General features: G+C 42.4%; 1 protein-coding gene across 3 annotated transcripts in view; it reads left to right on the top strand.

The window, feature by feature from the left end:
• Window positions 1-12,800, top strand: part of TUSC3 (tumor suppressor candidate 3) — a 293,191-nt gene that overhangs the window by 268,182 nt on the left and 12,209 nt on the right. For 2 of the 3 annotated variants that reach the window (XM_074951348.1, XM_074951347.1), the window contains one exon: window positions 6,977-7,067. In XM_074951348.1, the coding sequence (XP_074807449.1) occupies window positions 6,977-7,067 (91 nt within the window). Of the gene's footprint in view, window positions 1-4,424; window positions 4,489-6,976; window positions 7,068-12,800 lie in introns of all 3 variants that reach the window. The other variant, XM_074951349.1, reaches the window with a different exon arrangement.

Raw genomic sequence — 12,800 nt, 5'->3', positions numbered from 1 at the left:
AGGCCTCAAGGTCTGTGCCCCATGCATCTTCAATATGAGGCACTCTCTAAGTTGGCCTTTGGTGCGGGGAAAACACTGGGATTGACTGGATGCTGAACAGAGGTCCTCAGGAGAGAAGAGGCACAGAAGGCCATCCACAGGCTTGGTGCTGGTGTTGCGAATGTCAGTGAGAGCTCCCCTGCTCCAGGAAGAGTGATACCTGTCATCCTTGGACTTGGAGGACAGCCCACAGTCATCCCCAACCATATCCAGGGGTTCAGCTGGATCTCTCACACACACACACACACACACACACACACACCACCTCCACTGGGTAGGGGAGCTCAGCTTCAAGAAGATTGTGATGCCAGTACTAATCATACCAGAACCATGACCCAGCCTCCATGGCCCCTGGTGCCATTTCACTTTAAGGTGTGGATGCCATGGGTGCCTCAGTTTGTCTTGGGCCTACCGTCCCTAGCATACTCTAGGTTCAGGTCAGCTTCCCTGTGGATGGGAGAGCACCATCCCCTCTGCATGGTCCAGAAGAGGAACTGTAGGAACTGCAATCACAGGAGTCAGAGATCTCTCAGCAGGTACCAGACAAAACTTCCAGTTGCTGCACTAGGCATCCGCTGTACTGGAGGACCATATGGTCTTCCAGGACGTATATTGTCAGTAGTGGCAAATTTAAAGATCCCTACAGAAAAGGTGCAGGAAAGTGCCTCATATGCTGCTTGATATTTTGCACTCATTGGTACCAGGTTGCATAGTGATAAGCATTAATGAGAGACTGCTGGAGCCAGTGAAGGTCTTATGGCAAATTCTGTATTTTTAGCTCCAACTTCAAAGCAGTCCAACAGGTGGTACCAGATATGAACTATGGTCTACGAGCAATTTTTCTCAAACCCAGTACTGAACTAATTAGTTGTGACAGCAGCAAGTGAAAACCCATCAGGGCCAGCAGAAATCGATGACAAGGGATGAGGAGCAGAAGGGCATGGAAATCATATTCCCACCTCAAGCCCCAAAATGAGGATATTCAACAACCAGGCCATCCTGGCAAAATATGGAGTGCCGTGTGGTGCTTTGTGGATAGTTCCCCATGAGAATTCAAGGGTGAGTTCTGGACTTTGGTGTTCGAAGGGAAGCTGGTCTCTAAAACAGTCCTCCAGGTGGCCTTAGATGCTGTGCACATAGCATCCAGGATCTGCTGACCACAGTTGAGGATCTGCACTTTGAAGGTTCCTCTTTGTTTCATGATTAGATGGATGAGGCCATGAAATCACTGGAGGACTGTAAGGCCACACTCAAGTCCTTGGGGGTCTGCAGCCCCACCCCAGGCAGCCATCAGCCATCACCCCAGACAGCACTTCAGGTCTCTGCATTGTGACAGGGTCAGGCCAGATGGCTATAGGAGAGTAATAGAAGGCAGACATATTAGCCCCAGGCTAAGTAGGTCCCTTTTCCCTGGGTAAGGTAACAGGGAAGGTTCCAGAACAATCAGGAACCTTCTGGAGACAATTAAGACAGGCTGATTAGAACACCTGCAGCCAATCAAGAAGCTGCTAGAATCAATTAAGGCAGACTAATCAGAGCACCTGGGTTTTAAAAAGAAGCTCACATCAGTTTGTGGTGTGCATGTGAGGAGTTGGGAGCAAGAGGCACTAGGAGCTGAGAGTGAGAACGCGGACTGTTGGAGGACTGAGGTGTACAACATTATCAGACACCAGGAGAAAGGTCCTATGGTGAGGATAAAGAAGGTGTTCGGAGGAGGCCATGGGGAAGTAGCCCAGGGAGTTGTAGCTGTCGCAGCGCTGTTCCAGGAGGGACTCTAGACAGCTGCATTCCACAGGGCCCTGGGCTGGAACCCGGAGTAGAGGGTGGGCCCGGGGTTCCCCCCAAATCCTCCCAACTCCTTGTCAGACACAGGAGGAGTCAACCTGGACTGTGAATTCAGAAAAACGGCCAAGCTGAGGGCTGCCGTGAAGCTCCAAGGCGAGCAAATCCACCAATAAGCGCAAGACCCACCAAGGTAGAGCAGGAACTTTGTCACAGCAGATAAGCAGGCCCTCTACTATAGACCACAATATAGACCACTCCAGTATGCCAGAAAGGGGTGGAAGGCTTCAGGGAGAAGGCCCTCAGGAGTGGCCACTACATCCCACTGTCCCTCATTCTCTGCAACCAGGCAGCAGATTTGATTCCACTCCCAAAGACAGTGGATCTAATTTACCTTGATTTCAGTAAGGCATTTGATACGGTTCCACATGGGGAATTATTAGCTAAATTGGAAAAGATGGGGATCAATATGAAAATTGAAAGGTGGATAAGGAACTGGTTAAAGGGGAGAGCACAACGGGTCATACTGAAAGGTGAACTGTCAGGCTGGAAGGAGGTTACTAGTGGAGTTCCTCAGGGATCGGTTTTGGGACCAATCTTATTTAATCTTTTTATTACTGACTTTGGCAGAAAAAGTGGGAATGTGCAAATAAAGTTTGCAGATGACATGAAGCTAGGAGGTATTGCCAATACAGAGAGGGATCGGGATGTCATACAGGAAGATCTGGATGACCTTGTAAACTGGAGTAATAGTAATAGGATGAAATTTAATAGTGAAAAGTTCAAGGTCATGCATTTAGGGATTAATAACAAGATTTTTTGTTATAAACTGGGGGTGGATCACTTGGAAGTAACAGAGAAGGAGAAGGTCCTCAGAGTATTGGTTGGTCACAGGATGACTATGAGCCGCCAGTGTGATATGGCCGTGAAAAAAGCTAATGCGGTCTTGGGATGCATCAGGTGAGGTATTTCCAGTAGAGATAAGGAGGTGTCAGTACCATTATACAAGGCACTGGTGAGACCTCATCTGGAATATTGTGTGCAGTTCTGGTCTCCCATGTTTAAGAAAGATGAATTCAAACTGGAACAGGTACAGAGAACGGCTACTAGGATGATCCGAGGAATGGAAAACCTGTCTTATGAAAGGAGACTCAAGGAGCTTTGCTTGTTTAGCCTAACCAAAAGAAGGCTGAGGGTGATATGATTGCTCTCTATAAATATATCTGAGGGATAAATATCAGGGAGGGAGAGGAATTATTTAAGCTTAGTACCAATGTGGACACAAGAACAAATGGATATAAACTGGCCATCAGGACGAATGTTTCTAACCAGCAGAGGAGTGAAGTTCTGGAATAGTCTTCCAAGGGGAGCAGTGGAGGCAAAAGATATATCTGGCTTCAAGACTAAGCTTGATAAGTTTATGGAGCAGATGGTATGATGGAATAGCCTAATTTGGGCAATTAATTGATCTTTGACTATTAGCAGTAAATATGCCAAATGGCCTGTGTTGGGACACTAGATAGGGTGGGATCTGAGTTACTACAGAGAATTCTTTCCTAGGTGTCTGGCTGGTGATTCTTGCCCACATGCTCAGGGTTTAGCTGATCACCATATTTGGGGTTGGGAAGAAATTTTCCTCCAGGGCAGATTGGCAGAAGTCCTGGGGGTTTTTCGCCTTCCTCTGCAGCATGGGGCCCGGGTCACTTGCTGGAGGATTCTCTGCACCTTGAAGTCTTTAAACCATGAGTTGAGGACTTCAGTAGCTCAGACATAGGTCAGGGGCTTGTTACAGGAGTGGGTGGGTGAGGTTCTGTGGCCTACATTGTGCAGGAGGTCAGACTAGACAATCATAATGGTCCCTTCTGACCTTAAAGTCTATGAGTCTGTGAGACAGCATGGCACTTGCTACCCAGCCCTGATCATCTCCTCTGTATGGTATACATCTGTCTCATTTCTGTCATTTCTGGTCACCTCAGACCAGTAGGTACTGAACATTGTAGAGATGGGCTACACACTTGACTTCCTCTCCTGCCCACCTACCCACCAACTCTTCCCATCCCTATTCAGGGACCTATCTCATGAGAGCACTCTATACCAGAAGGTTCAGTCCCTCTGAGCTCTTGGTTCCATAGAAGAGGTTCCTTCACAGGAAAGGGGAAGAGGGTTTTATTGAAGGTATTTCCTCATCCCCCAGTATAAAGGGAGGTCTTTGCACTATCCTCCCTTTTCATCAAGCTGTCTACAGTGATTCTCAGGTCTCCTTCAATAGGACATAGGCTGCTAAGATAATTTTGAAAAATTTATCCTCAGTCCCTAACTTACCATCAATGTCAAAATAGACAGTTGCTTGATTTAAATTTGACTGTAGCTCTCTGATCGTATTTCTTGGATTTGTGAGTCTGTATTACACTAGTGCTAGATTCTGCCTTTCTTACTCATGATGAATAGTACCTTACTTTACAAGCATTTCCATTGAAATAAATGTTAATGCTCACAGAACAAAGTTTTACTCAATCTGATAAGGATGGCAAAATCTGGCCCTTATGTGGTGGGGAGAGGCAGTGTCTGAAAATGTTCTAACATGTTGTTTTCTGGTTTAAAAGGAAATGAGGAAATAATGAAAGTTGCCGGCTGTCATCTGCCATTTAAAGAGCTGCCATGTCAATTGTAACATACCAAACTATATATTTATTATAGCATAATTGCTAAACTGTTTTTTGGAAAAAGTTAAAATTCCTATTAGGGTTAGTCAAGTCCATTCAATTGACAGTCTCATCATATTTATTGAACTGGCACTTACCAACCTCTTTTTTTTTTATTAAAAGAGGGGCTAATTATCTTGTGATGCAATCCTGTGATGTGTGTATTATTAATAGATAATGATTTAATTTTATAAAATTACTGAATTGTGGAAATGCCAATACTCTCACAGAGCTCCACCCCAGGCATGAGGACTTGAAGGGGACAGGTATACTGTCCTTTCATCAGCTCTTATTGGTGACAACATTGGTAGATGTCTTTCAATGTCCTTCAAAAAGAGATTCTTCTGTATCACAGCCTAATATGGCATTAAGCTTCAGTCATAATTTAATTGAGATACTGAAATTCTACATGTTTAAAGCTTGACTCTGAGAAGTGCTGAGTGTTTGCATCTCCCACTGCCTTCAGTTTTTGGTGATCACCACCTTTCAATATCAGGCCCTCATTTTTTTCAGTTTCTCATGTAAATGTTGAGTCAGGAAGAATTCCTCCAGGCATTCCTGCGGCTGAGTTGGCCCCTAGCCAGACCCGCACAATGTGACCACTTACAGCATTTAGAACTTGATCCTACTCCCATGGAAGTCATTGGCAAAATGCCCTTTGACTTCAGTGGTACCAGATTAGTCTCTTGGTGTTCCTCCAATTATTTCTCTCCAAGCATCTGATCCTACTTTTGTTGAAGTCAATGGGAATCTTTACATTGACTTCAACTGGAGTTGGATCAGAACCTATATTCTAGGCAACTAACATGATTGTTAAGGTATGATGCTGTCTCTACAGTAGTGATGTTGCAAATTATGTTTATAATTCAAGTTAAATAACTGATTATTTTTGCTATTTATCTTCCACACTTAAAGACATATGCTGCAATCAAATTGATAGTCTGACCACCAGAGTTTTAGAACTTATCAGAGAGAGATACCTTTAACCACTTCTTTTTGCTCAAAGAGGAATTGCTAAATGTTGTTTGTTCTTCTTTAAACTATTTTAAAATGATTTTTTTCTCCAACTGCACTACTTATGACTCTGTGGCTTGGTGTCTATACTGCATACTTACTTCGGTACAGTGACAACCCTCAGAGGTGTGAAAAATCCACCCCTCTGAGCAACATAGTTATACCTACTGTGACTCTCTGTGTAGACAGCACCATAGCTACAACCTCTCGTGGAGGTGGAGTTATTAAGCCGATGGGAGAGCTCTCTCCCGTCAGCTTAGAGCAGCTTCACCATACGCGCTATAGCGGTGCAGCTGCACCAATGCAAATTTGTAGTTTGACCTGTCCTGAGTTTAGTAAGGTATTTATTCTCTCTCACTTTTATTCCTTTCTCTGCCTCTTTTCTTCCAGATGAACTAAAACAAGTGGTTTCTCCCATTTATTTCAATAGGAATAATGTGATTTTTTTTTCCACACAACCCTGATAGTTCAAAGATTCCAATTTACACAGGACATTCTTGATTATCCCAGATATCAAGGGAATATTGAATGAGTTGAACTGATTTTTGGGGGGGGATAATCAAAGTAATTTTCAATGTATTTAATAGATATTGTGGCACATGACTGTTTGATATAAATAAGGGTGTGCTGCGTTGGCTATTAAGAGAATACAGCGGTTTATACTGAGGTTATAAAACTCTGTTCATTCAGATTTTTTTTAAACCTATATTACTAATGGAATCTCTTTGGTGGTTGCTTACACAAATCCTCCAATCTTTCTGCGTGAACCTGACTTAGACCATATCTTCACTACAGGTACTATAGCAGCATAGCTATGTCACTTTATCTGTGCTGCCATAACACCATAGTGCAGACGGACACATTTTTCACACTGCAGAATGGGGTAGCCATGTTGACCTAAGTTTTAAATGTAAACCAGGTCTAAGACTATAAAAGTCTTCTCAACCACATAAGAACTAGATGAGGCAACTCCTGTACTGCCTTCATTACTACTTACTTTAACCTTAGGTTATGATGTGAACGTGGTACTATTACTCAAAGGATATTCTAAGTGTAATTTATTTTCCAGAAAGGGCAAACAAGTACCTGAGATTACATTGCCTGAAATGTATAATTTACAAAGATTTCTATATCCACAGTCTCCAGCAAGGTGTTTGTATCCACAAGCTGCAAACAACTGTTCTTTTTGCCTCAATAATACACTTATACTGATAAGTAGGGTTTTTTTAATAACCACAAATAAATAATTTCCATGTGTGTTTTGATGCCCTGTTAGAAGATACTGGACATCATAAGGCAATATATCAAAACTTGAGTACTGAACTATGCCAAATTTCTTTGTAAGTGATTGACATAAATAATAATCTTAGTATAGACATTAGATGTTAATCTTTTCCATGTTTTTATATGATAGTAAACAGAGTTAATATTTTTTCCAGTAATATGCCTGGTAGGACTGGGTCTCGTGGTTTTCTTCTTCAGCTTCCTGCTGTCGATATTCCGCTCCAAATACCATGGCTATCCATACAGGTAATCTTTTATGTTATTAAATCCATTTATATATTGTAATCGGTACCAGGTATTTTTAAAAATTCAAAAGATTGGGTTGATCCTGCTGTCCTTGATGTTAATGAGGATTTTGCCATTGCCATTATATCTATGGGAGCAGGAGCAAGCTATGGTAAGAAGAGAGTGATGTTTGGATACATGTAAAAAAGTAACTGACCCATTGTCTCAGCAGCTGTGCTTCACTTTACAGGTCAAAGGACGTGTTTGTGAGTGACTGAATTTCTTTGTAGTGGGCCCATGAAAGATAATGCAACTGGAGTAGAAGATGATGAGGTCTGTGATGATCACTAGTAGCCGTGGAAATTCATTCCACATCTCAGACCAGCTCTCAAACAAGCTCTCTCTACTGCACAGAGAAGCAATACCCTTATTCATTATAATGGATAAATCACCCTGTCAAAACATTCCATAAGAAACTTCACATACCATGTGAACTAAAACCACAAATACTTCAGATCTGAATACACAAACTCAAATGGGTAGAATTTTTCCCCACCTTTTGGATAGGAAAATATAACTAGTGCTGCATTTATATGAAGGCTTCTAAATATACAAGAGTGGGTGGTTTAGAACATACATGCTAGAAATAAGTGTAGAAACAACTTTTTTGCTATGAAATCTTCACTGAAATGTGAACATAGCACAGCTGTCACTGTTTTTCAACAGAGAATGTGTACTTATCACCTCAATTGATTTTCAGATTATTAATTGTTTTTTTACTTTAATAACATGAAAGTTGTGTCAACATGCATAGTCTACTGAGAACCATTGCACCAGACAGAGTGACCATGGTTGATGGCAGCATCAGACATAGTGTAGTGAAGTTCGCAGATCTGGCTCAGTCCTGTGTAGCCAGGAATCACAGTAGGCATCAAGTAGAGTCGGGGTGTGCATCAACAGGAAGTTTGAGAGCATGGTGGGCCAGGGTTTTTTTGTCCATCCTGGTGACATGGCAGAATAGTGTGCAGTAACACTTTTGAATAGAATGAGCACCTGAATGAAGGTCAGAGCTCTGTGAGGATTATGACATTTTGCACAAACTCAAAACATTTTATGCTCAGGATTTGGCACTGACAGTGAATATGGAATGTCTCTAACTGCTCCAAGTTTGCTTGTAAGAGGGTCCAGGTTTCTGACCTTTATAGCAATATGGGTAGTACACAGATTTGATAGATCCTGAACTTTGTCTCAGCATAGACGTTTTTGCTTCCATAAGCATGGACTTCATGCAGGAAGCAGTGAGAAATATTAATCAATGAATGTCTGGTTTGTTATGACCGTTTAAACTCTTCTTGCAGCCTAGGTAGTGGAACTAGTCAGCACTACCCATGGTACTTAACCCCACTTACACCAGGGATTTTGGTGACCCATCTGCAAGGTTCTGTACCTTGGTCTTCCACCATGAGACATTCAACCCCACAATGTGGACAACATCTTGGAGACCTTGGAGGACAGTGCTGAAATTCTGACTTTTCCACAAGCAGGGCAGCATCGTCTGCATAGGCTTGGTCTGAGAACACTTCTTGACCAATCTTGATTCCAGTGTGTGGTGCAGCAAGTCCAAGGATCCTGTCAATAGCATGACAGAATAAGCAGGGTGAGGATGCATTCCTGCCACACAGCTGAGATTGTATAGAAATGTGGTGAATCTGAACCAACACACACTCTCTCGCTAGTACCAATGTGAAGATTGTGCAGTAGATTAGAATATCTGGAATGCCAACTCCTTTCAGTGTGAACCAAAATCTGACCTGTCAACCAAATCAAAAGTCAATCTGATGTAGATGTATATCATGTCAAGTGAGTGTTTACATTTTTGGTGAAGCTCAGCCAGAAGCCGGAGGGAAAGGACAGCATCCATTGCCAATCACCCAGCAATGAACCCTGATTGTTGTGGGTGATGTCTGTTAAGGAGTGGCTGCATCCTACCAAGCTGAACATGATAAAAGACCTTTCCAGAGACCAGTAACAATGAGATTGGCCTGTAGTTGCAACACTCAGAGTGATATCCTTTGCCATTGTACAAGGGCACTATGATGCCATCTTTCCATTCTGCTGGTACTTTGTGTGATGGCCACACTTCTAAGAACAGTTAATGCAGGCTGATGCTCACTGGGTTCCAAGGCATCTCTGAGCAGCTGGATTGGAATGCCATCAGGTCAAGCAGCGTGGTCCATTCCGTAACTTTTGGAAGGCCTTTCATACTTCCCCAGCTCAATCACAGCCACTTATGGCATTATATACTCTATGCACTAGTAGTCTGTCATGTGGTGGAATTAACTGGATATTTGCTGCTAGCTGGTGGTAGAATGTGTCCTTTTCACAGATGATGCATTTTCCGTTGGCTTATAGGCCACAATGACAGATAAATGTCCACAAAGATGTTGGAGCCAAACATAGAGTAAGCCCAGAGAGATGGGGTTCCATGTGGTTAAAGTCTATACTAGCTGCTGTCTAATAATAAGTGCCATACCTTGAGCTAGGTGTGGACAACCAGCATGGAAGATGGTTTCGCCTTCTACAGTAACTTGATGTCCTTATGGTAGACAGGGCTCTTTGATTCTGACGATTACTGTCTTTTAACAGATAAATTCTTTGATGAACAGTCATGTACCCAATGCCATTCAGGGTTAATATGTTTCATGTGGTGACAGAGAACGTGTCTCTAAAATCTGGTTTGGACTGCACCTTCCCTGTGAGAGGTTTGGGTTACACTTGTCCTATGCATGCGGAGCATGCCTCTCCTCCTGCAGTCAATAATAGCAGGGACTTTAATACTGGTGCTATTGTCACAGTCTGTTGTGGCTTTTCCCCCCTTCATTTCACACTGTCTTCTTGAGGCATGGGAGACATAGAGGAATTTTATATGTGGGGGACACCATCCCACTTCCTAGGAACTAGTCCATCAGATGCCATTGGTTCCTGGGAGCACGAACAACCATTCCGAATATCTGGCTCTTCTACACTATGCGATCCATAGTCATGGCTCATTCACCTTCACTGCCTTTGGGGAACTTGGCCCTCATCTGCTGAGTTTGTCATTGGCCTTCACTTGTTACCCTGAGCAGAAGCCCTAATCAGGCACTACCAAACAGAGGTGCACATGGACAGGGATGACCATACCCTGAAGTAGAGCAGACTAAACTGCTGTTACCTGCTACCCAAAACATAGAATCATAGAAGGTTAGGGTTGGAAGAGACCTCAGGAGGTCATCTAGTCCAACCCCCTGCTGAAAGCAGGACTAACCCCAACTAAATCATCCCAGCCAGGGCTTTGTCAAGCCAGGCCTTAAAAACCTCTCAGGATGGAGATTCCACCACCTCCCTAGCTAACCCATTGCGTGTTTCATCACCCTCCAAGTGAAATAGTTTTTTCTAATATCCAATCTAGACTTCCCCCACTGCAAGTTGAGACCATTGCTCGTTCTGTCATCTGCCCCACTGAAAAGAGCCTAGCTCCATCCTCTTTCGAACCCCCCTTCAGAACATGGAAGGATGCATACTAATCTAAATTACATGCTTAAAATCTTTGATTACTGTATATTGGCAAATGTAAAATATGTTTGGTATCTCAATCTAAAAGATTTTAAGTTTCATTAACATGCCTACGTAGTATTTCAGTAAAGATAATTCATTTTATTACATTTGTTCTTTCTTCACATTCATTGGCAAATCACTATAAATGATACATAGAAGGAACAAGACTTCTTCCTACTTTGTAAACTTCCCGCAAGTTAAATGTGATTAAAATCTCATCAGCAACATTTCCATGAAACAAGAGGAAAAAAAGTTGAAACTCTTCTGACATTATGCCTTTTATTTTATTTTACTTTTGGTCACTCCCTCAGCACAAGTGAGATGATGAGTTTTCTCATTGTTGTAGTATGTTTCAGTAGACCATAATGTTACATCCATTCTATCCTTTAACAAGACATTATATTGAATGGAACTGGAATCTGATTCAAGAACAGTCAGAGGCGAGAGCTTGGCTTGTTCTCTTCTCCAATGTTTTTGATTTAATTCTTCTCTGCCATCATCTCAAAAACATCTGCAACGTGTCTTAGAATCTGGCTTCATTTTGCAAAAGCAAAAAAGCATGGCATTTTGTGTGTTAGACTTGGATCTAGTGTGCTATGTGACTATATATAACTAGCACTCTCTTGGCTTTTTTATTATGTTGTCTTCTATCACTGGGATATCTTAGCCCCTTCCACAAGAAGAAAAAAATAAAACCCACTCTCCTTTCCAGCCCTACCAACAGGAACTAGCTTAGTTATTTTTAAAAATAAAGTATGAGGGTGGTGATATGATGGAGACCATTTTTGTGGGAAAAATAAAGAAATGGTTTTTCATTTATTTCTGAACATGGTCATGGTGGTGAAAGTTCTTATGGCAACAAGCAGTGAGTTCCACTGCCATGGGTTAGCTCTTGTGGAAGATACATCTGAGAGATACAAGCCTTCCTTGTTTATTGACCGTTTTATTTTTGCAATGGAACAAATCTGTCGTGCGGTTATCATCACAGGGGATGTGATCTTTCAGATAGCTACAGCCAATACCATTCAGGGTTTTGAACACCATAGATCATGTCATGAGATAAACCCCAAATGAGAAGAAACTCTGGCAGCCTTGTATTTCCTGTGGTCTTGCCTGTTTTTATACCTCCTTTCTGCTGAGTTAGGCTTGTCTACACTACCCGGGTAAATCAACCTAAGTTACACTACTCTAGCTATGTGAATAACGTAGCTGAAGTCGATGTAGTTTAGGTCGACTTACCACAGTGTCTTCACTGTGCTGCGTCAATGGGAGATGCTCTCTGGTCAACTTACATTACTCTTCTCGGGGAGCTGGAGTACCAGAGTCGACCGGAGAATGCTCTGCTGTCGATTTACTGGGTCTTCACGAGACCTGCTAAATCCACACCCACTGCATCGATTACAGCAGCGTTGATCTCCCAGTAGTGAAGACAAGCCCTTAGTTAGATACCACATACATCTTTCCTGCTACACAGCAATACAATTAAAAATGCTCAGCCATTGGTGCTGCTATACCTGCAGCCTTATCTAAATTTATTTGTCCGCAAACCCTGACAGTTAATACACTATGGCATTTTTAAAAAGTGATGTTTGTGTCCTTGTTTATATTTGTTTTGAAATGACCATACCTTGATCTCCAAAGGATTACGATAATCAGATCCAAAGTACAGCACTAATAAAATATTACTTTCCTTTCCTAGTTTACGATGTTCCTCTCTCTACCTTCTGCATCTTTAAGTTCTTCCCCAAAACACTCTGTTCCCAACAGACCGACAAGCCCTATTCCTCCCCTCTAAGAATGTTTACGAATAACTTGCTTGATTCACGTTTGCTAGCAGAAGAGGAACAGCTTGCAAACTCCAGCAGGTCAGCTGAACCAGTGAGGGCATTCACCTCTGTAAGGGAGAGTAGACATTGTTTGTATTGTCACCCTCCCTACTTTCTGTTGGTGGGGTGCATGTTTTTATCCAGTATCTCTAGAAGAAACCCTTTAGTAAAGGCTAGGTAGGAGACAGTAGCTCAGTTTCTTGCTGGCAGTGAATGTGGCGGAACAAATATTACTAAAATATTAAATACTATCTAAACAGCTCTTGGAACTAACAAAATGTGTGTGCTGAACATCACTGCTGAATCATTTACTTTGTGGTATATTCTATCC

Source organism: Natator depressus, chromosome 4 (genome assembly GCF_965152275.1).
Source record: "Natator depressus isolate rNatDep1 chromosome 4, rNatDep2.hap1, whole genome shotgun sequence".
NCBI lineage: Eukaryota > Metazoa > Chordata > Testudines > Cheloniidae > Natator > Natator depressus.
Note: the sequence above shows the minus strand (reverse complement) of the source record. Positions and strands in the feature narration are given on the sequence as shown.